The sequence below is a fragment of the Haemaphysalis longicornis genome, unplaced genomic scaffold, assembly GCF_048455015.1.
Source record: "Haemaphysalis longicornis isolate Haplotype H1 unplaced genomic scaffold, Haemaphysalis longicornis Haplotype H1 scaffold_12, whole genome shotgun sequence".
NCBI lineage: Eukaryota > Metazoa > Arthropoda > Arachnida > Ixodida > Ixodidae > Haemaphysalis > Haemaphysalis longicornis.
In genome coordinates this window covers 73,014,332-73,040,255 of record NW_027526225.1, presented here as the reverse complement: position 1 = coordinate 73,040,255, position 25,924 = coordinate 73,014,332, and the positions used below count along the sequence as shown (strand labels likewise).

Here is a 25,924-nt window from a genome sequence, read left to right as displayed (position 1 = left end):
ATCAGAGGGTGAAATGCTAGCTTCGTGTTGCAGGAAAGGTGCCATTTCATAATTGAAATTCTGCACGAACTGCGCTGTAGAGTGCACTTTAAATTGCTATTTACAATAAAATATGGTTCCTTTTGATGAGGAAATTTCCAGACTGATAGAAAAATGGCCGTGGATGCCACAGATGCCGTATTTCAGAAAACGATTTCTTGATTGTTTTTTAGCCCCAAAGACCCATCTGCTCCCTTATTAAACAAACACGAATGTTTTGTGTTTCAGAGGCCTCTGTTGCCTCACGAGTTGTTGCTTGCGCACATAAAAAATCCGCAGAATTCTAGCTGGTGTCGTTGGCCGAAAGAACTGAGAGTGGCGTCTACGCATCTGAAATTATAATCTCGCAAGGTATTTGGGCAACATCCCTAATTCTCTTCAATGTGTCTTTAAAATGCCGCTTCGAGCGTGCTTATTTACTGGAATTTTTTTGTCGCAGGAGGACTACGACGACTCTGACTCCTCGTCGGTGCAAGTGCTGTCCGAAGCGGAACAACTGGACGTCTCCAGCGTAGTCGAAGTGTGGACGGACCGAGGTGACGAGCACGCTGACGACAATGACGACGATCGGACCGCCTCACCTGGCAAGTCCGCTTTCAGGCTTGGCCTGGCTTGTCTTGGTGGTTCAACGCAGCAGACTGCTTTTCTGATGGAGGCGAAAAGCAAAAAACCCCGTGTGTTCGAGATTTCGGCGTCTTTTAAAGATCCCCGGGCGGTGAAAATTAATCTGGAACCCTCCACTACAGTGTGCCTCATTGCCTACGTTGCGTCAACGCGTTAAAACCCACAATCAGTCAATCAATCAATCAATCAGCAGACTGCCACCTATTAGCATCCTTGTTTATGAGTAAGGCCGCAGCTTTTAAAATGGCGCACAACTTACAATTGTGTTTTATTCGAAGGATTTGGTGGTTTGTGCCTCGCCACATTTTTTTCCGGCAGGACACGTTTTCTTTATTATGTAGGAATTTCTGTTTGAATGGGTTGATTGGAGATTACCCCCTTGCTGAGGTAAACCTTGTGACGTACCAAAAGTTGTAGCAGTGCTCTTGGTCAACAGGCTTGCCTATCAAATTAAATCAAATTTGATCAATGGATGCAGTACGTCAGGAACTGGAAATTGAGATATTGCCACTTAATAACGGCTGATAGAGTGTTTCACCTTAGCAATAGCATCGCTGCAGGTCCTCTGCTTGTTTAACACCAAAAACCGAAAGGGTGGGTTTACATTTGCCTACGACTGAATGACTTCAGTCCCGCTGAACTCAGTGTTTCGATGAGGAAACAGATGACCTGAATTCCTGAAATTTGCTTCGACATTGAAAGCATTGCACTGTTAACAGGAGTCGCACCAAGATGGCACCACGTTCTTGCCGTGGAATTCTGAAAATTTTGTTTTTAATGGCTTGAGCCAGTCTGTTCAAGCCTGTGGGGTCGCCACCCCACACTCTTGTTTTGTAGTTATCAAGTTTAATTCAAGGCAGTTTGCGCTAAACTTGACGTATTCGTTGGTCTACTATAGCAGTTTTTTTACTTGAAGTGATTGGGAAGATTTATCTAAGAGTGTGGTGGTCTAATTGGGAGGTCATTAGATCACCAGAAAAATTATGTTTCGGCAACTGTCACCTAGTGGAACCACAAAAAAAATCACATCTCGGCTGCACGCGATGTTATATGCATGTTAAATAGCTTCAGCTGAACTGAATTGATCGCTCACTGTTTACTACAAACAGGCATCATTGCACGCATTTTGCCGTGGTGCATTAACTCTTTCGCTACCGTGCCTATCAAAATCGATCAATTTGATCGATACTTTTGGGAGCGCGTTTTCATAGCGTTCCAGGCGTTGCTCGAACAAGTAAAGCTGTTTGGAGTTAGATCAGAAAATGGCCTTTCAAAATCACTTTTGTTTTCATTTTTGCAACGAAAACGTGATTTTTGACACGCGTTTGAATCGCCTGGGTGTGGAAAAGGGGCGTGGTCATCGCGCGTCACTGCTACCAGCGAAGAATGCGTGCCACTCGTAATTACTCTGCACCAGCGTTTGTTTTTTGCTATCGGGGCGTGAATGGTGAACCAGCAAACGATTTTCAATCGTCAGGTTCGCACTCTGACAGTAATACCGTATTTACCCGATTCTAACGCGCACCTTTTTTCCGCAAAAATAGGCTGAAAAATCGCATGCGCGTTAGAATCGGATGCGAAACCGAAACTGCCGAAACAGCTGAAATTTCGTTCCACCCATCGCCATCTCAAGATGGCGCCAAAGCTTTTAGCAACAATTTTTCGGATCTAGGCGCCTGGGCTTTTCTTTCGGCGTTCACACAAATCGTCAAATTATTCCACTTGCGTGCTTGATAACAGCAATGGCAGCAGCGGCAACGAAGGTGCGCCGCTTCCGCTGCTTACGAGCGGCTCCCACGCGTTCACAACGAGCGGTTGGCTGAAGCGTATGCATCTGGAGAAGCTCGCGGGATGGGCATGTGAGGCGTGGGCCACGATCCCATCGAACATGGTTGAACGTTCGTTCAGAAGTGTGGCATCGTGAACGCGCTTGACGGCACCAATGACGAGTTGTTGCGGTCAGTGGAAAGCGACAAGGAGATCTCGGAGAGCGACGAGGAGTGAGATGAGTGAGACTACTTCAGGGAATAAATCGCCCGTTTCTCTCGCATTCGTTTTTCTTGCTCACAAAGTTCCTTGCGCGTTACAAACGGAGGTGCAAGTTTTTTCGGTTTTTTGCCTGGAAAATCGGGTGCGCGTTAGAATCGGGGGCGCGTTAGAATCAGGTAATTACGGTAATCCCAGAAATCGGCTGAAAATTTCAAGCAGTGCCTGGTTGCTAAGCTACTTTATGATTTTAAACAGTTTTATGGCCTTTGCGCGCGTTGTTCTAAGTTATGTGGTAGTTCTACTTCCCCCAGGACCATTCGCGAACAGTTTACAACAGTTTTGGTTTCGTTTCTGCATCGCGAAATTCATATTTAGCGCTACTACGCAGTTACCCAACTTCAAGGCTACCTGCCATGGTGCCTGGAGCGTCCGCAACTGATCCTCGAACAAAGCACGCCGCTCCTCATTTTCCCCCACCCTAACCCGATTTCTGCGATAATAACTTCAGATGCAAGTCAAAAGATCACACCCAGTCGCCAGATATCTGTTCCGCCGAAAACAGTGCTTCAAACCGGCCTTACACTGCCAGCTGTTCGCCTTCCAGTTTCGTTTTCATGCGAGGGTATATCCCGGTGTCTAATGTTGCTGCTTAGTTGAACTGTCTATTCGGGCGGAGTCTCTGATAAGTTTTTGTGCTATTTCGTTTCAAAAATGTTAGGTGGCGCTGCAATGGAGGAGGCTCGTTGTGCTGATCTTTTTTATCGCGCAACAGCTACTCGGCCAAAGATCGCAGGGAACGATTCTAGCTCATCATACCTCATTTTTGCGAGCAAGGCTACAATTGCAAGCAAGAAGATTATCATAAAGCTCAGCTTTATGTTTTGAGAGATAACTGAACGACAACAAGCATCAGCCACGGCGTTCCGTTTCCAACTTCATGCATGTTTTTTTCCTCATCGCGTGCTTGTCCCAAATATTGTGCTCGCTGGAAATGCAAAGTCAGCCATTGACAAGACGTTCTTACGTTATGTGGGGGTGAATTGGTGCCTCTGATAATGGCAAAACGCCAGATTTATTCCAGGAACCCACCCGAAATTGCACATTTTGAATTGGAGGTTGGGCTTCACCGTATGACACGAGCACCGTGCATGCTAACATTTTTTTTTATATCTGACAAACTGTTCCGCGCAAGTCAACATTTTTTCTAGGGCGTGTTTTTGAAATGTTTTCCTACAAAATGTATATTCTAATTTTTTTTCTACTACTGGTGGTTTGATATACAGAACTCCTTTTTTATCATTTTTTTCGACAACTTGACAAAAATTTTGATTTTGGTATTTTTTTTTACAACTATGATATATAAAAACCTTAAAAAAACTGGTGTTATTGGAAAGGCCGTTAAATAATCTGCATTTTGTGTTCCTGCAATTAGTGCCTAACCAGTTTTTTAGCAGGAAAAAAAATGTTTTCTTGGACCCCTAAATTAGTCAATTTTTCGGCGGTAGCAAAAGAGTTAAATGAACTTTGAGTAGGGTCACTTAGGGCCTCCAAGAAGTGAAGTTAGGGGTGATAAAGAGTAGTTTCCCCTTGTTTCTTGCTAAAAGGCGCACTGGCAAATTTTGTGTTGCTGCTGGCTGTGAGCAAAGTGCAATTTAGAATTTGGTTTAGGCATTCCACTTTTAGCCTTGCTACGATTGAAAAAGCTGTAACTTACGTTATTGAGGCTGCATTGTTCGTGTTTTGGAACAGAAGAGAAAAAAAAAAATTAAAGCCGTTCCACTCAATGTGAAAGCTGTCGGAAGAGCAGAGCAGTGATTCGCCATAATAGGCAGTAGTGCCGTTATCCACCCACTGCTACCACCCAATGCAATTTAGATTTCCTGCCTCCGCTGTGCGCTGTCCCGCCTCCGAGTTCTCTTCTTTTGTGCCCACTTTTCCTCCCCGCACGTGCCAGCGTTGCACTGCCACTTTTTTTTTTTTTTACTTACTATCGTAAAAACCAACCCAACGAGCATTTCTTACTAAATGAATGCGGGTGCTGCCAGTTAATCACGTATATTTTGCCTCAAATATACCTGCAGTTTTCTTTGCGCTAAACAGCGGAAAGATGTATGACAAGTGCCAGCGGTTCGCGAGTTTCGAACGCTTATGACTTTTTAAACCGCTTGGCTTTCGAAGCCTCTGGGTTACCCCACAACGACAGAACACCGTGTGGCTCTACTTGGGTCCAGCGAGCAAGCAACGGCGACAACGCGAGCCCCTAAAGTGCTCTGCACTTTAGGGGCTCGCGTTCTTAAAAGAAGTCTGGACAGTGGATTGGGAAGTAGGCTTCAACACTCCAGTGTTCAGCTGCAACCTCACACTGCAAAGGCCACGATGGCCGCCTCTCGTTTTAATTAATGTTTCTTCTAAACTTGCCACAGTGTGCAAAATGTTATGTGTGGATATTTTTATTAAATGTTTCTCGGGTGAATTAACGCAGGTCCCCCGCCGGAGCAAGAGAATGACGAAGACGACGCGGAGACGGAAGAGGACAGCCGCCCGCCACCAGACAGTGGCCCCTGCGCGGCTGCTGAGCCGAGTGATGAACAGAAACAAGTGCAAACAGCACAGCCTTCCACACACGAGCGGAGCGTCGCCGACGAAGAAGGCACCGTGAGTCAGATTACTGGGTTACCGGTTTGGTCCACTGCTTGGGTGACCACTTTGGGTTTGGGTTGCTGCTTTGTTCTGAGCATGTTTGGGCATGGGGCTGACGGAACAGCTGCAGTTGTCTAGTGGAGGCCAGTGGCTTATATAATAAGCCCTGGCTCCCTACACTTCACGCGGAGGGCAGATGGCGTAATCGTTTCCTGTTTGTACAGAATGTCTTTATCGCTTGTTATGCTGCTGTACTTGTCGCCAGTTAAGGGGGGACACTGGTCTTAAAGCAATTTCTTTCAATTTTCAAGTAAACTCTGTAAAACTTCTCAGTCTTGCTGCTTCTTCCCCACTGATTTCAAGTATGCCACTATTTTTTCAGTTGGTCAGTTAGTTCCCAAGATAATTACAGATACTTAGCCATTTTTCGAGGAACAGTAGACAAGACAGTGTTAGTCATAAAACTGTAGTCTTCATATTTTCCGATGCTACGAACCCTGGTGAGTGCAATTTAGGAAGCGGTTTTTTGGTGCTCTGCTTGGGACTAATTTTACAGCTCATTAAACTTTGGTGTTTGAAATGGGCACTCAGAATGGTTCCTTGCCACTGGTGACACCAAAGTTTAATGAGCTGTAAAATTAGTTCCAAGCGATGCATGAAAAAAACCGCTTTTCTTAATGCATTCACCAGAGTTCATAGTATCGGAAAATATGAAGACTACAGTTTTATGACTACCTTTGTCTTGTCTATTGTTCTACCAAAAATGGGTAATTATCTCTAATTATCTTAGGAAATAATTGACCAACTGAAAAAAAATAATGGCATATTTGAAATCAGTGGGAAATAGCAGCAAGACTGAGAAATTTCCCAGAGTTTACTTGAAAATTAAAATAAGCTGTTTTAAGACCAGTGTGCCCCCTTAACTCTTTCGGGACCGCCCGAAAAAGTGATGGTAAAGTGAGGTCTCGCTACAAATTTTTTATTACATCAAGCAAAGTCACCATCCTACCTTAGCATATACCAAAATGCAGCTAATTATATGTTCTTTGACATACAATACTAAGTTTTACTTCAACACTGACGATAGAACCATGAAAAAATCTTAAAGTAAGAACTTCGTAAAAAAACTACAGAAAAAGATAGAAAAAAGCGTAAATATAAAAATATTAAAAAAGAATCAAATTATTTCAGGATATACAAAATCTAACACAATGCTTTGTTTCTTCATCGCGAAAGTTTGATGCGGCTAGGTGTAACTGGTTTTTTGTTTTGTGCGTGATCTCTTTGGCACTAGTGCCATGGCTACGTCGTCGCCCAGGTACACGCCGGGCTTTCGTCTCGGCGAAAACTTGATCCCTTTCTGAAATGGTGGCAGGAGATCACCACCATTGGTAGTTAACACCCTAGCGAACAAATATAAACCAGCCAGAACATATTTCAAGCGCACATACCTACTCCAGAGACAATTGAAACCGAAACCAACACCCACCTTTGAGCGCGATTTGATGTTCCAGGCTGATCGACACCTGAATCCTCACTCGAGCTGAAATCCGATCTCTAAAGCCGTATTCCGACTCTTCACTGCCACTCTCATCGTTAAAATCCACAGTAGAAGGCGAAGATATGCGAGACGAGATGAGGCAGATTTCTTATCGCGCTCGCGCAAGTATGACGCCATATTTGTTTACATTCGAAACCACTGCCCGTCAGAATAAAATATCTGATGCGTTGCCGCCTGGCGATAAAAAAAGAAACTTCACAAAAGAGAAAACTATAGTTTTCAAACTATCTCCTAGATGTCGCTAGGTGTTCCATCAAGAGAAAATTTGTATTCTGCAGGCTCGTGAAACCATCGATCATATGTGATCGATGGCCTATGGAGCGGTCCCGAAAGAGTTAATCTGCTAGGTGCAGTCATCACCGCAACACGCGTTGGGTAAAGCTTCAGTGGGAGTGGCATTCTGCAGGTTTGGTTCTACATTAAATGTAGCAATTACTAGGGATGGGCGAATATTCGGTATTGTCGAATATTCGATCGAATAGCTCTCTATTCGTTATTCGCTTCGATCCGAATGCAGGTATTCGATATTTTCGAATTATTTGATGCTCCCGAATAGGCAGCTAAAAGCCAAGCTTTTCGGTCAAGCTTTCCGAGAGTTACCCCAGGCTTGGCTCAAGACCCACCGACGCGGACATTTCTATTATCAGTGCCGGCACTGCCGAGTTGCTGCCTTGCCTAGAGGTTCGACGAAGCTCTCGGCCGCCAGCACACTTAAGTTAAAAAAAAAAAGGTGGCACTGAAACGACACCGCTCCGAACATAGCGGCACCAAGCTAGCAGACTTGTACAGGCCGCCATTTTGAATAGGCATGCCGCCATTTTGAATAGGCTCGCACAGCGCGGCAGTACGCCGCGTACGCCGCACTAAGCGAGACTATTCAAAATGGCGGCCAGCTTCTTGCACGAGCTAGTTGCGCTTTGCTTGGCGACGGCCGAGGATACTAGTGGCTACAATACTTCTTTTTTTAGCGGAGCTTCTAGGCGGCGCTTAACTCTGCGAGTTTCTAGGCGGCGCTTAAACTTGTGAATGAGCAGCCGGCGGAAACTGCTGCACCTAGAGCATGTGGCGCGCAACAGGCATTTCTTCATGAAAACTTGTGAATACAGCAAAGGAAAGCTGTGTGTAAGATTTTGCAATAAGTGTTCAACTGGTAATAGTTTTACACAATGCTGTGCCTACGTGAGTTCTAATTATTAGAAAAAAATGTGTACATTAGTCAGGTCACAAGTTGCTCATTTGTCTTTGTGATTTGCAATGTGTACTATTCGAACTATTCGATTCGAAATTATTCGACCAAATCACTATTCGCTTCGAATTCGCTTCGAACCTCAAAATCTATATTCGCCCATCCCTAGCAATTACATTAAAATTAAATGTAATTGTAATTGCTACACTTCATTTCCCTTGCTAGTTTACTGTGCTTTCCTCATTCCTTTCCTCAGCGCATCTTTGTTTTCTTTTGGCGAGGCCATTGACTCCAGCACACGTGCTGAGGTGTTCACTCTGACGCAAGGTGCCAATCTCTCTCTCTCTCTGTTCTTTGAAGCGATGCGCAAGGACTAATAACGTAAGAACCATTTGCTTCGATCTTGATCAAAATCCTTGCTGCAAAGTGTGTTAATGTTAGCGTGTCGCAGAAGAGCGCAGTCTCGCCAATTATGATGGCTTATTTAAAATTTAAAATGTTTCATTTGGGGATAATGTAGATAGATACCAGTGCAGCACTCGAATACGAAAGAAGTTGGCGCGCGCTGGATGAAATTATATTTGCAAACATTGCGCGTCGTTTTCTAGGTGATGCGCTCGGAACTACGTTATCCATAGTGGCTTAATTAAGCTGCTTGTTCAACAAATTCAAACACCATTTGTTATGTTTATGCAATCGATTCCACACCACCTACATTGTAGTCGAAGCAAGAGGGAAGATTTGGAACCGTCTGTTTTTTGGCGGGATCGAGGAACACGTATTGTAGAACAAGCCATAGGAACGTGCGGTTGCCGCTATCATAACTGAGATAATTCTCAATTATGCATTTTTTGTATATAAATGTGGGTGGCTAAGACAATCCACAAAGCTAATTGACTGTGCTAGCAAACGTTGCTGGCGGAAGCAAAATTCATTGGCGAAACAACGGTAAACGAAATGTGTTTTGTGGGCGCTAGAACGAAAACTAAACGGAATGTTAGTAGCATGGAGATTAGGTTTGGCGTCTGCTTCCACTTGATTAGCATTGCTCGAACTGGTCTTTCGAACGTATTCTGCCGGTTTGCACTTCAAAGTGGGAATTTTCTCGTCTTGTCTTTGCGCAAACAGATGAAATAGGGAGGGTACACCACATTTCTTAACCTTTACCAGAAAAGGAAGTTATTGTTTAGTGTAATGAGCCAGCCGAAAGCAGTGATTCTGAAGTGAAATACAGAACATGTGGCCTGATGGAGCTAACAGCTGAACACCTGGTTGAGCAAACGTGTGTAAAAATACTGTTACCGAAGTGTCTGTATACCTATATTGTTTGACTTGCTTCAGTATTCAGATTACCAACAACAAAGAAAGGGCTGATGCGAGGAAAATTGCATTTATCTGGTGTCTTTACTACGATGCATAAAAAAAGCCACTTGTAAAGTTGGGCAGTGCCGTCATCTCACGTTGGCCTACTTGAATAGTAGTGGAGGATGCTGTGTCTATAAAAAGAAGGGTAAGGAATGCTGTGAGTGACCGGTAACAGATGCTGTGCTCACACTTGTGTTGTGCTCTCAGTGGCTCTCGTATTGCTGATGAAAGTTTTGGAATGTAATCTACCAAAGTTTCAGTTATGACCGGCAGCCTTACATTGAGGGCTGTGAGCCCTGTTTTCTGGGCATTTTTTTTAATCCCTTGTAGGAAAAGAAATGTTGGCTGCAGAGTTTTATTTTCTGCCTTTGCACAGTGATGCTGAATTAACAAGTGCGTATTTGTGAAACAGCATCAGAAGAATGTTTCTTTTTCCTTTGAGTTAATGGGCTTGACATTGTTTTTGTGATCTCGAAAGCCGAACCAGGCAGGGGTTATTCTTGCCTAAAACAAAGGCAGTCATTTGGGCAGTTGAAAATTTTACCACTCGCTGCAATAGCTGCCTACAAGACTAGGGTAGTATGAGTAATGAGAGTACAAAGTTGAGCTATGTGTTACTGTCACTTCGAAAAAATACCCGCACCTCCCCGAGGGGGATTGTGAGGATGCAGAGCATAACGGACTGACTGGCGCTGTTTGAAGGTGCGCCAGACAGTTCGTTGGCAGATTCGTTGGCGTCCATTCAGCACATCGAGACGGCGCTGCGCAAATCAACCGAAGAAGCAACTGATCCAGCGGCGCACGCACGGGGTATATAAAGCAACTGCCGTGGAGAGGAGGATGAGAGAGAGTCGCGCATGCGCGCTTATCGCACAGCTTGCGGATGAGACGCGGAGGGAAAGCGCGTAGCGCACAGTGTGGAGAGGATGAGGGGAGAGGAGGGTACGAGAGCGCGGTATCAGCTGCCGTGGAGAGGAGGAGGGGAGAGGAGGGTACGAGCGCGCGGTAGCAGCGGCCGTGGAGAGGGGGAGGAGAGAGAGGTGCGCATGCGCGATATCACACAGCTGGCGGGGTGAAGACAGGGAGGGAGAAGCGCGTCGGCGCACAGACGGCGCGGAGAGGAGAAGGGGAGAGGAGGGTACGAGCGCGCGTTATCGCACAGCTGGCGGGTGCGGACGGACGGCGCGCACCGACGACGCGTGACAGGCCGCCGCTATAAGATGCTCTGCATCTAAAATGTGGTTCCGTTTTGGCCGCTGGCATTACCTCCATGTCATCATGTCTGCTGCTGTTATTCGCCCCGAGCGCGAACACAGTCGGCCCCTGGCGGCGGCGGGACGAACCGCTCCTAGTGTGGATGGCGCTCTCGCGTCGTCTGCTTTTTCACGTTGCGTGCGGCGCAAGACGCGTGCTGCACACGACAAAACAACGAATATGTGTTCTCGTTTGGCAGTAAGCAATGACATAGTTACCTCTGCTTGCGCATTTCCTCTAGAAACGCAATAATCAGCGGCCATTGCGGCTTAATGCGCTGGTTTAATTCCCCAAAACATCCTCGCCCTGGTCACCGCTCGAGTGTGAAACGTGTTATAAACATTGCTTCCACACATTGCACTTTTCTTATTGTTGAGTGCAGTCGTCTGCCGTTTCGGGAGCGTCGAAGGGTACTTTTTGAAGGTGGCGTGGTGATTATTTAAAGGATAAAAGTTTAGTACGCGAAACGGGTAAGAAGCGACATGACCTGTGCATACGCGGGCAAATTCCACACCCTTGTAAAATTGCACTGTGTCCTTATAGAAAGATGAAACAAACAAAAACATTTACACTGCACACGACCCGTGCGCTATCGCCCATACATTACCGGACACGTATTTTACACCCGCGAGCGCCTGTGTGATCGTGTCCTTGCCGTACCTTTTCTAAAATAAATACCATTTTTGGACAGTCGTTGTTTATACTGAGGAGGAGGAATAAACATTTATTCAACTGTATCGAGTTGCGAATTTTACGTATTATTTAAAATACGTTTCTATGGATGCGCAAGAGTATTTAGGGGGATTCTTCGGTAAAATTAAGCAGTTGTGAGTTTGCGTCTGTCATGTTCATATATATCATTTTCAAATCCGGCATGAATCACCTTATCCAGAAACGTGTCCCACTCAGCATAACCAAATGCCTAATATGGTCACGTCTTAACCTCTTAAGGTGGACCTAAGTTTAAAGAAAGAGGAGAAAACGCGTAATATAATGCACGTTGTTGTCCACATGTGTGAGGGGTGTGTGCCATGACTCGCTGTTTTTTTTTTTTTAATTTTTTCCCTCAATGCTTGCTTTCAATACAGTTTTGAAAAAGGCGAGCCACAATTCTTGGGCAATCCCGGACCAAAGTTTTAAAAATACGTACTGCTTTTTCACCGCTACAGAACACGACGCCTAGTGTAGTTTCGATTGTAAGTAATACTGATAACCACAGTTTGGCTTTTCGCGTAACATGCGTTCTCTACTCGCTGCTCTTGCAACGTTGGCAGGACCCTCCCCCCCCCTCTTCCCGAAAAAAAACTAAATGCACAGAATTTCATTTTTTAACCAATCCTCAAGAATTAAATGCCTAGACAAAGGCGATATTCAGTTTACAAAACAAAGTAGTTACCGGGAACCCGTTGCGCTGATTCGCAACGAGAAATAAAAAGGAAATGTTTTACTACATCTGCAACAGCACAACTTCATTTATTGCCATCTTTAGGGTTCGTAAGCGACCTTATCCGCAAGAATGCAAAAACATCTCGCTGTTGCAGGCACCTGTTAGATTTCAAAAAGAACGCAAATGGTCAACAGAGCCGCCGTAACAGAAAATTTTTGCTCACTGTGAGGTCCCAGAACCTTGGTTTGCACACTGTAAACCAGCTTGTCACTTTGCGAAAACCTAGCTAAACATGAGATATTGATTGTACTGCGTGCGTTGACAATTCAATTCGCAAGTTCACTTGCGACGAAAGCCGTAAATAAGTGATCCGAAACCGTTATTCATCAAACCTTCCTTCAGAGTCGTTAAAATTTCATTTAAAAGACCCGTTAGAGCGGTTACATTTATATTTCTGCGCTGATCAAAATTCAGTAATTTTATGTTGCCTTTTGAACACGCAAAAAATATCGTAAGCTCTTAGAAAGAATTTCGGGTCAGTTAATTAAGTAGTGTTACCATTTCAGGGCATCCGACAAATGCAAGAATGCGTCATGCTACCAGTGAAAGCGATTGAGATTGCCGTTGTCAACTGAATTTCAGAGATCGATGTTTCCTGATTTGTTTCTATTTATGCTTTTATTGAAGGCTCAAAGCCGTAGTCTGGAAAGATCGAGCTTGCTACGAGCCACAGCGTACAAGTTCATTGTCACAATTCCCGATGAGTTCGTCGCTTTTTTTTTTTTTTGGCGTAGTAATGAAAACTGACTGCCGCTTCCATGCTATAAGTTGAACGTTGAGGAACCGAACTACAGCATACCACTCTTGTTTGCACCTTTCGTGCGCACATACGGCGGGAAAAAGGCACGAAGCGCGCCCACAGTGTGCATTCTTATCGGCCGCTCAGCGGAGCATCCACACTAGCAGCGCGACGCTGTCGCCACCTGCATGTCGAGCTCGCGGCGAATAGTAAGCAGAACTTGCCTAGTACCGTATTTACTCGCGTAATCCTCGCACTCGCGTAATCCTCGCACCCCTAATGTGAGCCACCAAAACTTGAATTTTTTGGTTCCTCGCATAATCCTCGCACCCCCAACTTTGCAGCTCGCGAAACCCGCATGGCGCACGCGCTCTCCAATGCGCGCCCTCCCCCGCCGCCTCTGCGTTCGGCGGAGAGCGCTGTGTATCCAAGGCCATTTAGGCGCCCTAACAACCTGCATGGCTACTCCCTAACAGGCGCCCTAACACGCTACTCACACTGTCCTTGAGCCGGTTTCGCGCATGTTTCGCGTGCGCGCAACTAGACGGTGTTCGCGCAGCCCGCTGTCGTGTCGTTGTGTCGCCGTCGTGGTCCTGCCGTTGAGCGGCAGCAGTCAGTGAGTCACTCGCGTCAGTGGTGGATAGCTCGCTGCCATTTTGAGAACTTTTTAATCTAATTGTTTTGTGCTTGGTGCCGCTTCGCGGAGGAACGCCAGCTACACTGCCGCTTTCAAATTGAAAGCGAGAGAGTACGCGATCGAACACGGCAGCCGTGCCGCAGGCAGGCACTTCGGCGTCACCGACTTCAACGTGCGTTACTGGAGTAGGGCACGCACATACGACGACGAGATAGGGCGCGCGCCAGAAAGCAAAGGCAGCACTTTCATGATCGCTGATCGACGGGAGACTGTTTACGATGTAAATAATAAAACAAAAAGAAATAGCTGCTGTTGGCAACACTGAGCTTACCTATACAAAAAACGACCGCTACATTTAGCGGGACTGGCATAAGGCAAATTGGCAACACTGTGCACCGGATTTTTTTTTTTTTTCCGCGTAATTCTCGCACCTCTAACTTTGCATTGACTTTTCCGAAAAAAAAGTGCGAGGATTATGCGAGTAAATACGGTATGTAAGCAGCCAGTGGCTTGTACTTTGGTGCAAAAACGATTGCTGCAAACCTTATTGTCATTCAAATGCCCTTAAAGGGACAATCGATTTTTGTGGGGTGCATATCATCTAGCTTATATGAAAGGCAGTGTTTTATGTACCGGGGTAAGGAGTTTCTAAATAAACAGGTGGAAGTATTTCAGTTTTGCACTAAAATTTCTGAAGTATAAAAAAGGTGGCGACTTGTAGTGTCTACACGTGGCACTACTTTATACGTGTCCGAACTGCTTCGTTGATTGCAACGGGTGTTTCAAAAACCACATGAAGGAGTGGGAAAATTTGCACATTAACGTTGCTTTACCCGGCGACAAGTTTTTAAACACTTGTTTCAATCTCACTTGTTGAAACACTTGTTTCAATCTCACAAGCAGTTAAAGGGGTCGTGAAGAGATTTTCAAAAAAACTGTGTTGTGTGTGCGCTTATAACCGTGGAACCTAGATAAACAAACAATGCATACCCGTTTCGTCGTCCGATATTGGGAAATAGGTAAATAAATGCAGTTACGGTTTCACCGAGGCTTTCCTCCTCAACTCGTGAAGTGACGTTTCAGTAAGTCAGTAAGCAGCCAATCACAGTTCTCCCTCGTCTGCACAATATGTCGGCATAGGGCGGGCTTGCAAAGGGTCAGATAAAGCTACAACATCGGCGCCATGATGAAACTCGCCCTGCAACTGAACGGGAGACGTCTGATCTCTGATACGACTGATCAACATGGTCGAACTTTCAGTCAACAACACCGGCGAGTGGCGCAGGCAGAAGTAACCACGTTTAATCTAAACTGGGCATTCGTAAACTGTTTACGCTGCTTTCCACGAGTCTAAGCTGTCGTTTTGCTAGCCGATATCATTGCACAAGTTTGCCGACGTCTGTCTCACGTAGCCTGTAATGTGAGTTGCGCGAACGTGAAACTTCTGACCTGACGAGATACATGACCGAACGCTTAAAATGAGAGTTTATTACATAAACACGTTTATCGAAGGAACTTCGAGTAGTCGGAACTTAAAACCCACTCATTATTCACTCATCAAGCGCAAAAATAACTAGCCACAAGCAGCGATACAGCGCCGAGTCGCCGAGTCCCAACATCACGCAGTTCGACTATTGCTTTCCTGTTTCCTGCAATAAACAATGCTGTTAACGCTGTTTTGTCGACTGTATACGCTCCGCTTTGGCTTACTGCAGAAGCGCTCAACATTAAGTTGGCGGTTAAAGCTCTGGGTAGATTAGAATTTATGAAAACACGACAGACTTCTGAGTTACAAATGTGAAGAGGCTTTTATGCAGCAGTTTTTGGGCGCGCGAGCTTCCCACGGCGATAGTGTAGTGGATAAAGTGTCCGACTAGGCTGGCCGTAACGTTGGGCTGTCCCGGAGGCCGCAAGTTCGAATCGCACACGGAGCACTTTTTTTTTTTTTTTTTTTTGCTTGAGCGATCTTGGACCACTTCATACAAAAAAAGATAATATTCCGAAGAGAATTCGGGAAAAGAACGTGAAATTCAGCAGGGAAACTGGCTACAAACTGTACAAACACCCAGTAGGTCTGAGTTCTGCTGCAATGGTTGCCAGACAACTGCAGTGGTCACGACACCGCTGACGTGGATAGAAAACTGTTTTTTGGCAACGAATAAAGGAGGCATTATTTTTAAAATATTGGGTTTGCGGCTTTGCAGAATATTATACACAAAGAACATTGAACCGCGTTGAACTCTCGAATGTACTTCACCTGACGTCATTCTAGTTGCGCTGCCGACCGCCCGTGCGTGCATAGTCGCTTGCGATGCGCCTCAAAACGAGAATTTCAACGGCGCCTCCTAAATTCCAGAAGCAATGAATTGTGAAAATATTTGGGATTTATGTTCTTAAAAGGTCGTTCAAGCAGACAAAATTAATCAAAGACAAATGCATTTTCTCTTCACGACCCCTTTAAAAGTGTGTTCTCTCATGGCTGCCAGCATTCCGTTTGGTTGGACACGTGTGGCTGGTACATCTAAAAATTCCGATTTCAAAAGGTTTAGGGCGCAACCAGCAAAACCGTTTCAGGTTAAAAGTGTTTTAAGTGATTGCTCTTTCATTTGGGATGGGAAAAATATACGCCACAAAAATTTGTCGTCTGTCCCTTTAACAAAAGTGGGCCACATTGTACCCACGCGTTTTTGTTTTTCCCCTCGCATCATTACTTGCTGTTGCATTTCAGACGTGCACCATCTGTTTTGAAACCTGGACGGCGTCGGGCGTTCATCGGCTGGCGTCGCTAAAGTGTGGACATCTCTACGGACTCAGGTAAATGTTGCGTATACACATGGACCTGGTGTTGTCAGCCACAACTTGAGGCTGCTTTATTGTGTAATTACTGAGGCCAAAATTTTGCAGTTGCTTTCAAGTTTAAATCTCGCATATTTATTTATTATGTATTCACACAATATCCACAGCGCCTGAGGCATTACAAACAAAACAGCATAGATGATAATTGAGGCAGCATCAGTTCTGCAGCCATTGAAACACCAAAAAAGAAAAGCGCGTAAATTGCGCACACATGCGAGCAGATGTAATTATTGCGTTCTGTGTACTAACAATATGGTAAAGCAGATGGTTCCAGTCATTAGGGATTTGAGGGAAAAAAGATTTTTCAAACAAATCAGTTTTGCAGACAAATTTATGGATCTTGGACTTGTGATTTAAATGTCCATGTTTGTAATGAGGCTCGAGTACGTACTTTTCGCAACCCAGTCCTGTAGTAGAATGGTAAATTAAAGAATAAAACCTCAGTCGAAGTTTTCTGCGCTGGCTTTGTAAGAGTTCCCGTCCCAATGTTTCCATAATAATTTTACAGTAGTAAGAATGGTGCGGTAAACAATGAAAGTTACGAAAACACACGTAAGCATAGAAGTACCAATGCTCACTGCTGTTGGTAGTGGGCGCACTATGCTTGTTTTAGCTGCCCAGCAGTCTGCCGCTATGGAGTTGTCTTAGACAGTGGCTGATTGGCATAAGCGACATTGTCTTACGTGACCCTGTTTGTCAAGGATATCCCATGTTTCACGAAACAATTACTTTCTACAGTAACAAAAACAAGTAAGGTGTAAATACAGTCAGAAACAAAGCAACGGCGGACAACGGTCCGTGGCTGAGTATGGTAGCGGCATCTGGGAGGACTGACGGCAAGCAAGGCTGCAGAGCCGAATGACGCAGTGGAAGTTCGTTTGAATACGCGCACTTATTACTTCATTGCTGGCGTCCCAAAAATATACAATTTGGCAGGAGAATCAAAATTTTAGCTTAAATTGATTGATTTCTTTGTGAAGACGGCATCAGTTGCTGCCGGACCAGTGCGGGGGAACTATAAAACATGAAATATTTTGAATAAAACAAATTTGTATTTTGTCCACATGGTTGGTCCCTTTAAAGATTCCCACTTGGCCTAAAACAATTTGTAGCTCTTCCCTGTGGTGGATTCCGTAGCCTCAGGTATTGCTTCGCCCAACTTGAAAGTAGTGTTCCCTCTTTGGCTGTGTAAAATTGTTCGTAAAAAAATCGGCTACAGAGCATGAGTGCAAATTTTTGTGCGTTACCCGAGTTGCACCAAGATGGCCTTTCTTGCTTGCATTAGTCTTCAAAACACTTGCGTAACGTTTCTTTTTCAGCTGCATCGAAAAATGGGTTCGAGGGCAGGCCGCCAAATGCCCCCAGTGCAACGCGTCGGCCCGGAAGAGTGACATCCGTCCAATCTACGCACAGAAGCTCGCGGTGAGTGCAACTACTCTGGTGTTGTTTTGGTGTAGAATCTCGGAAAAAGGGTTTTTAATGGGCAACAGTATTAAGGCGAGGTGATCTCTCAAATGGTAGCATTGTCACAACTTCGCACATTACAACGGCAATTCATGACAGCTTGAAATTTGGGTTTACTGTGGCAACCACCATGGCTGCTTGTCGGGCAGTTTGGTGCGAACACCATTTTAATGCGAAATCCTTGGTTGATTTCGTACGTCGGAAATCCGACGTCCTGCATAAGCAAGAAATTCGCATACAATTGTCGATTACTCAAAGAGAACAAAAGTAATTGAGTTGAACATAACGTTGGGTAAAGTTGGGTCTGGATGGGAATCGATCCCGAGACGAACGCGTCCCCAGCACCGTTAAAGCTTGATGGCTCTAGGTGACTGAAAGGGGAACCTGGTGGATGTGTTGGAGCCTTCAACATATTGAGGCCTATGTGAGTAGCTTGAGCACGTTAAAACAGAAGTAGCGTTACGGCAAGTAGCAAAGTATATTCCTGCTGGATGCCCTCTTTACTTTGCCATTCGAATTGCAGGCAGGTGTTGAGTCATGGCAACGAAGAAAAATGAAAGGGCGCAAAGAAAAATGATGATGGGAATAAACATGTTCGGCAGCTGGACACTCTCTTCATTTGTTTTATCAAGACGTGCTGCTTAGGCCGCGTGATGGCCCGTGGGCAAAAGTTGGCCGCAACTGTCTGTGTTGATGCATGTTGTTCTTCTAAGTGCAGAGCTCTTTAGGGGCTTGCTTTGTCCTCGTAGCTCGCTCGCTGGACCCAAGTAGAGCCACATGGCGTTCCGCCGTTGCGGCGTAACCCAGAGGCTTTGAAAGCCAAGCAGTTTATAGTATAGGCATAAGCATTCAAAACTCGTGAACTGCTGGCGCTTGTCACGCATCTCCGTGTTGTTCAGCGAAAAGAAAACTGCCGGTACAGTTGAAGCAAAATATACATAACTAACCGGCAGCGCCTTCGTTCATTTAGTTAGGAACACACGTTGGGTTGGTTTTTTAAGCAAAAAAATGTTTCAGTGCAATGCTGGCACGTGCAGGAGGAAAAGCAAGCCCAAAAAGAACAGAACTCCGGCTGGCGCAGTTTCAGGCAGGGGGCGCGCGAGCACTGTGAAGGCAGGTAATTTCAATCGCATTGGGTGGTAGCAGTGAGCGGATAACGGCGCCACAGCCCATTATGGCGAATCACTGCACTTTTAACAGCTTTCACGTTGAGTGGAACGGCTTCACTTTTTCTTTTTGTGTCTGCCTTCCAAATACTTACGAACATAGTGAAATCCAATTTTATGCCCCAAAAATCTGATACATGGATGGACTGAGTGAATGAATGAATGAATGAACAAAGGAATGAACGAATGAATGAGTGAACGAATGCGCAGGCGCTGGACACAACGGAACTCGACCGCGTGGTTGGTGAGCTCAGCAAAGAGCGGGAGAAACGGAAGCGGTCCGAGATTGACGCCGAGCTGATGCGCCAGAAGTACAACCTGCTCCTCTTGGACTACGAAAAGGTCAAGTCTGAGTACAGCCACTACAGGGAGTCCAACAAGAGGATGCGGTGAGCCATCTTCCCTACAGGACGTGGGTTCGCTTCCCGACCGCGGCGGCCGCTTTTCTGATGGAGGCGAACAGCGAAAACACCCTCGTGTTCGAGATTTTGACGCACGTTATAGATCCCCAGCTGGTCAAAATTAATCCTGAGCCCCCCGCTACGGCACGCCTCATAACCTGTGTAGTTAGTTTCGACCCGTTAAGCCCCGTAATCAATCACTAAATCAATCAATCATCTCCCTATGTTCCCGGTATGGGGATGGGGGGCGGGCGGGGATGAAAGTTGAAGTTGCTTCACAGCTTCAATTGTGTGCAAACATTATTTTAGGGGCTCGGGTTGTCGACGTTTCATGTCGTCGTAACTGTCGTCTTATGTAGTCACGGTATTAAAACGCCTCGCCTTAGAACACTTCGTGCTTCTAAGACAAGAGACTTTTACAGCAAAGCTGTACACCTCTACCCCCCCCCCCCCAACGGTTTCATCCCCGTTGGAAAAAACGCTAAGGCGCCAAGAATACACTTATACACTGCATGCTTTTCCCCTCCCCAGGTTTCACGTTAGTGGAGAAGATGGCCCGGGAATTTTTTTTTTTTTAGTAGATGCTTGAGCTTCCTTTTTAGCTTTCATAAAATCAACTTTCAGCAAGAGGGAATTTTGGCAACCGTGAGTTTATTGAGCTCTAGGGAGGCGGACTGGTGTTCGCAAAAACCCGTGTTTTGTTAGTCCCCCACTATAATCGGGTACATTAGAAACGGTATGCACCGTAAATATATACCCTGCATAGGTTCGCAGTCAACACTACGTTACACTGTCAGGTTCTGCTGCCTAAGGACAGGGGCCACAATTTTTTTTTTCCAAGAAACTTTTACTTTTGCAGTACAACTTTCAAGTAACTGTCATATGGGAATGCTGTTGTAAAAAAAAATAATAATGTTATGGAGAAGTGATGCACCACTAGTTTTGAGTGTACACTCATAACTGGTGTTGATCAGGTTGCTCCGAGATGAATGGCGGCTTCAGTCTGGCCCCCCCAAAACATGGCTGTTTTGAGCTAGATAATTACAGTTTGACCCAAACAACAACTTTTTCACTTCGACTACGTACAGATGAGAGCATAGAATGTGCTGGCCAAAAACTTCCATCAAGAAGGGCTTGCACGCGGTTACATGACGTACGAGCAGTCATACAAGCCGCCAAATCGACTCGCTCGCAGACGGCACTGCATAGATAAAGATGCCGCCACCACGAGTAGAATCGTGTACAGGCTCAATTTCAAAGTGCAAGCAAGACCGTGCAGATGTGTGATAAATTCGAAAGCATTTGTGAAGACGATTTGTTCGTTTTTATGGTGTCCTATTATGAACACCTTGACGATGCGGTGTAGGGTGTAGGATATAGTGGGCAAAACATAGGAAGGGTCAAAACTAGTGCGTTGTGTTTGAGTCCTTCCGTACACAACACCGTACCACATGTCACGTTCCCTACTCACTTGGCAGTGAGAAGTTAATTAATTAATTTATTTATTTATTTATTCAAAGTACCTTACAGGCCCAGCAGGGCGTCGGGTAAGGGGGGCTTGTAGTGAAAATTATAACAAAATAACGGACTAAAGTTGTACAATCACTAGTAATATTCTGCGAAGCCCCTGCTATATTCTTCCACCTGCTTTCTTCTGCGGTGTTTTGCAACCAGCGGCCACTTCTCGCCTCCTCTCCCATTCCCAAAAGGAAGTGGGAGAGGAGGCGACAAGTGGTATTCCCCCGCTCTTCCCTTGTCGCCTCCCCTGTTCATTATAAGCGGGGGTGTCCCTCTCTCTCCTCCCCCAGGCTGGACCCTTCTTCCTCCTCTTTGGGGTGTGGCGAGGGCAGCAGCCTGTGTGTGCCCACGACGTCGTCGCAGCGGTCGGCTGGTAGCTTTCTTCTGGACCGCGTCATCAACCTGGGCGCCAACACCACCTGCCGAAGTCTGGCCGTCTCGGGGGTCCTCGACCTGCTCGTGGTGTCCCAGAACCGGACGGGCCTCTTCTCCGGCTTCGGGCTCCGCAAGGTGGGCCGAGGCCGGAGAGTTTTGTACTAATACAGGGTGTTGCAACGATAATTGGAACACTTCAAATATTTTTCCTGAGTGAACCGCTGCTCGGTTTGTGCTCAAACTTCACACGAAGGTCGCATTTTGTGGTCTATTTTAATTGGCACCAGGAACAATGGCAGTACTTACATGTTTATTCTAAAAATAAATGAAAGCAATTTTCGCCTATGAGAGAATGGCGGCCGACTTGGGCGTGCCAGCCAGTGCAAGCTGATCTTGGAACGATGGTGCCACCCGGGGTATGCAGAAATGATCGGGGTTCATGCTCCTTCCACAGCAGGAAGGAGCCAAATGGGGTAGCAGACGACCAGAAATTGTGAAACCAGATTTTTTGATCGTCTGCTACCTCATTTGGCTTCTTCCACGGTAGGCAAGCTGGCAATCATCTGGCAAGCCGGCATCCCCGAGCGCTTCGGAAGCTCCCGCCATAGGGTGCGCGCCTCCCCATTGGGGAAACTGGTCAGGCTCCTCCCACTGCCGCGTGCAGCACGAGTCACTTCCTGGCTGAGGCAGAAGCCGCCGCCGGCGCGCCATTGCGGACGCGGGTGTGAAAAAAAAACGCGCGCACAAGGCTCATAAAGATTCACAAATGTTTGCTAGAACGATGAAACCCAACAAGCATGAGCGAACTCGAATGAAGGGCGAGCAGCGGCAGCAACGGCCCCGCCAGAGGCGATTAGGCTTACCACCGTAGAGGTGTTTGATGGGCGCTTTCGTAAGCAGCGCGTATGAAATTTTACTGTGAAAATTTTGCCTACATGATCTGCTTTTTTTTCTCGCTTGTCCCTCTCGTTTGCCCCTCAAGTTGCGTTTCAGCGAGCAGTCAGAAGCGGTCGCTGCAGCTACCCACATCGCGCAGGTGGTCTCTGCGGCTGCGTCAGCGCGCCTGTGGCTTGCGGGGGGTGCATTTTGCGTTTTAGTGGGGAGAAAACGCTTCATGCGGTTCGCGCTGATGCCCACGTAGACGATTAAGCTCCGACAGAAACAGAAACAGTGCGCCAGCTGTGTATGCACGTCGCGCAGTTTGTAGGCAAGGGGCTTGCTCACAGACTCCGTGGCTCGCTACATCTGCCGCATTGGGCGGCCCGTGTTGCCGTTTGCGTTTTATTGAGACCCCATTTCGGCGCTTGCGTCTTTCAAAATATACCCGTACAACTTAAATATCGTGCCTAGTTCTCCGTGAAACTTCGTTACATTGAAATTCCGGCAAATGGAACTTCGTTACAGAGAAGGTGAAAATACATGGTGTGCATATGCTTGAAGTTACAGAAAATTCCATGGTTCGTTACATTGAGGGTTTCGTTAGATTGAAGTTCATTACATCGAGGTTTAACTGTACTAGAGGGAAACCTGACGCCAGTGTCTAGCCGAGCCGCACTTCAGTCAGCGCGCTGTCATGTACCGGGGAGGAACATTCTATTGTTACTTGGCTTGGCTTGTGGATAGGCTGAACAGTTGCCTGTGGCTGCAAAAAAAGCAGCTACAGTCTAATCCCGCTACAACGAAGTCCGCTTCAACGAAATTTCCGCTTCAACAAAATATTTCCATGTCCCCGTCAGTTAGCCATAGAAGTCAATGCAACAAAGTCCTCGCCACAACGAACCATTTGTCTGGCTTGCTTTCACTTCAACGAAATTTTTGTTGATTTGGGCTGGGTTTGAACAACTATTTTGCCATAAAATAAGCATAGCGACAGCTATCTGTAAGTTTTTATACGTTCAGGACGCTTAGTTTCACCGAAAACATGCGCGGTGCACCCACACTAGAGTCCCACACTCCACCCAAAACAAAAAAAACCTCATAGGTTGACGCCATTGTGTGATGGTGATAACAATGCAGCGGGCCGTCTTTACACGAGGCGCAAGCCAGGTTCGCCAAGCCGGAGCTATAGCCAATCTGTATCCAGTTGAAATTGTGCGAATGTGCTCTTCTGCTGGCATGGCTGCTGGCGCAGCACCGTAATGTATGTGTTGTAAGCAGCTGCCCTTGCAGTTTTCCTTCTACAATTCTTCAAAGTCAAAAGCAAAAATAATGTTTTCGGGTTTAGTCTTGAACCCGCGTCACCCTATTTTAGTCGCGAGCGGGCGGTCGTGATAAATGCAAGCGCACGCGGCTTGCCTGCCAAGGTCAGTTGCTGCTGTGCCTAGTCAGAGGATAATTAAGATAACGGCGCCGTTCCTGCCACAGGCGAGAGGGGGGCTTCCAACCGCCTAGCAGCAAGTCATCAGCTCGGTGGAAACGCCTTGTTGTACAGCAATACGCTTTGCGCCTGCATTTCTTCATTTCTTCACCTCTCCCCTTCTCCTCAGTATCGCGCTCTTTGCGTGCTGGTAAAAAAACAGATAACCATTGGTATGTTTGTTATCTGACTAAACACGACGTTACTGTGCGTCACTCTTTTTTCTAAACAGTATTATGCTGCCAATGATGCGGAAATATACCGTGCTATTTTTCTTACCCTTCTGTGCTGTGTTGGGGCAGATTCGCCTCAATGAATTTTCGCTTCAACGAAATTTTTTGCACATCCCGTCAATTTCGTTGTAGTGGGATTCGACTGTATATTTTTGTAAAAATTTTTGAATAATATGGAAGAGGAGCTCCAAAACAGCTATCTGTCAGCGGCTATTTCGAAGCTTCATGCAAGATGAACAAGAAAAAAATGTGTCCCCTTCTTGTTGATTTTGGCTTCAAGAGCGAAAAGAAGCCACGTGGCTAGCCAAGCCAAGTACGAGAGGAACTCAGTGGTGGAGGCAGTGCCAGGACCTATAATTACAAAAAAACATCCTTGTCAATCCGTGCACGGCTGCGCAGTTACGAGGTGTATCTCCTCCCCCCCCCTTCCCATTCCCCTCAGGTTTCGCTGCTGGACCTGAAGTCGTCGGAGTTCGTGATGGCCCACAAGGCGGAGATCAAGGACATTGCGTTCCACCGGCAGGACGCCCTGGTGCTCAGCGCCTCGCATGACAAGACCGTCAAACTCACCGCCATGGTCAGCAACAGCGCCGTCCAGAGGTCAGTGCGGGATTGACGGTAGTTCCTGCTGCGGGGCATCTCCACGGGGCTGGTTGTTTTCCATCGTCACCAACTTCATCATCATCCGCGTGATGTTTGTCATCTTGCAGCATTGCCATCTTCTCCACCATTGCCATCATCATCATACATTGCCTGTCCCACCCGAGGCCACTGCTTTCTTGGGATTTGATCTGGCATGTCTTCCGCTCCTGATCCTCACTGCTGCTTCTGATGTCCATCACTATGACACCTATCGTCATTTTTCTTTCCATGCCTCTTGGGCTGCTTCGTAGAACAGTACAGTAGCCGACCGTTTTTCCGGACTCAAAAATTCGGACTTGCTGGGTATTTCTGACTTTTTTGAGGAACCGCCGGTTGTCCCATAGAAGTAATGGCTCACGAATTTTCCGGACTGCTCTTTTATTTCGACTATTTTTTGTTCCCCTCCAGGTCTGGAAAATCGGTCGACTACTTTAGTGAAAATATGTGTCAACGCTTTTAAATGCGAATGCATTTCTTAGCCGCAGGTTGTCTTGCGTCGTTGAGCGGCGTGCGCCTAGCAACCGGAGCAGGTGTGGAGTAGCGGAGGGCAAGGGGAGAGGAGGAGCGCGCTCGGCGTGTGAGGGCGCTCGCATCGCGGAGCTCGGGGCGGAGAGGGAGCTCGCGCACGGGCTGGCGCAGGTCTCTCTCTCCTCTCCGCGTACCTCTCTCCGCTCGCTGCGCATATAAATGCAGGGAGCGCGCGCCTCTCTCCGTGACTGCTTGCCGACTGGCGCCTTGATAGCGATGGAAGTCGGTGAAGTCGAATCCCTCGTGGCAACAATACCGCAAAGAAGAATTCGGTGCGCCCAATGCATTGGCATTTCCGCACGATCCCCTTCGGGGAGGTGGGGGGATTTTTTTTTCAACAAGATTTATCTATGGATCCCTTTTTAATGTCATGTGGGAGGGTTTTTCGTAAAGGTGCTCTGTAATTCAAAACCCAAAAGCACCAGCTTTTGCCAGTGTGATGTAATAACGCTTGCCATCTTTAGTAGTAGTGTCATGAGTGGAGTGCCGACCGTTTCGTTTTCCCCCCTTGGGCAGCTACAACCAGCCGATGGAGGCGTGGAGCTGTGCGTGGGACCAGGACGACAGCAACTGCTTCTACGTGGGGCTGCGCAATGGGGCCGTCTTCAAGTATGACATGCGCGTCACCTCCGAGTCGGTCTGCAAGCTGCCCAGCACGGACCGCTTCGAGCCGGTTGTCGCCATGCGCCACATCCCCCGGGGCGCCTGCTCCGCTGAGGACAGGTGACTTGCGCTCGTCAAAGCCGGGTTTTTGTTTGACAATGCAGGGCTTGTTGGTTCATCTATATTTGAAAGGCGGAAGGGATGTACTCTTTCAGGGGGCACACTATTCCTAAACCAAACAAGTTTATTTTTGCGGTTATGATGAGGAAAATTAGGGGCATAGAAAGTTTTTCATTCTGAC

The 25,924-nt window shown here is 46.6% G+C and overlaps 1 protein-coding gene across 2 annotated transcripts in view; it reads left to right on the top strand.

Annotated features, from left to right (window-relative positions):
• LOC144162805 (E3 ubiquitin-protein ligase RFWD3-like) overlaps positions 1–25,924 on the top strand; it is a 46,769-nt gene that overhangs the window by 11,055 nt on the left and 9,790 nt on the right. For both annotated transcript variants that reach the window (XM_077693469.1, XM_077693468.1), the window contains exons 4-11: positions 479–623; positions 5,135–5,307; positions 16,210–16,295; positions 17,657–17,759; positions 19,178–19,356; positions 21,177–21,396; positions 24,293–24,450; positions 25,537–25,743. In XM_077693469.1, the coding sequence (XP_077549595.1) occupies positions 479–623; positions 5,135–5,307; positions 16,210–16,295; positions 17,657–17,759; positions 19,178–19,356; positions 21,177–21,396; positions 24,293–24,450; positions 25,537–25,743 (1,271 nt within the window). The remainder of the gene's footprint in view (positions 1–478; positions 624–5,134; positions 5,308–16,209; positions 16,296–17,656; positions 17,760–19,177; positions 19,357–21,176; positions 21,397–24,292; positions 24,451–25,536; positions 25,744–25,924) is intronic.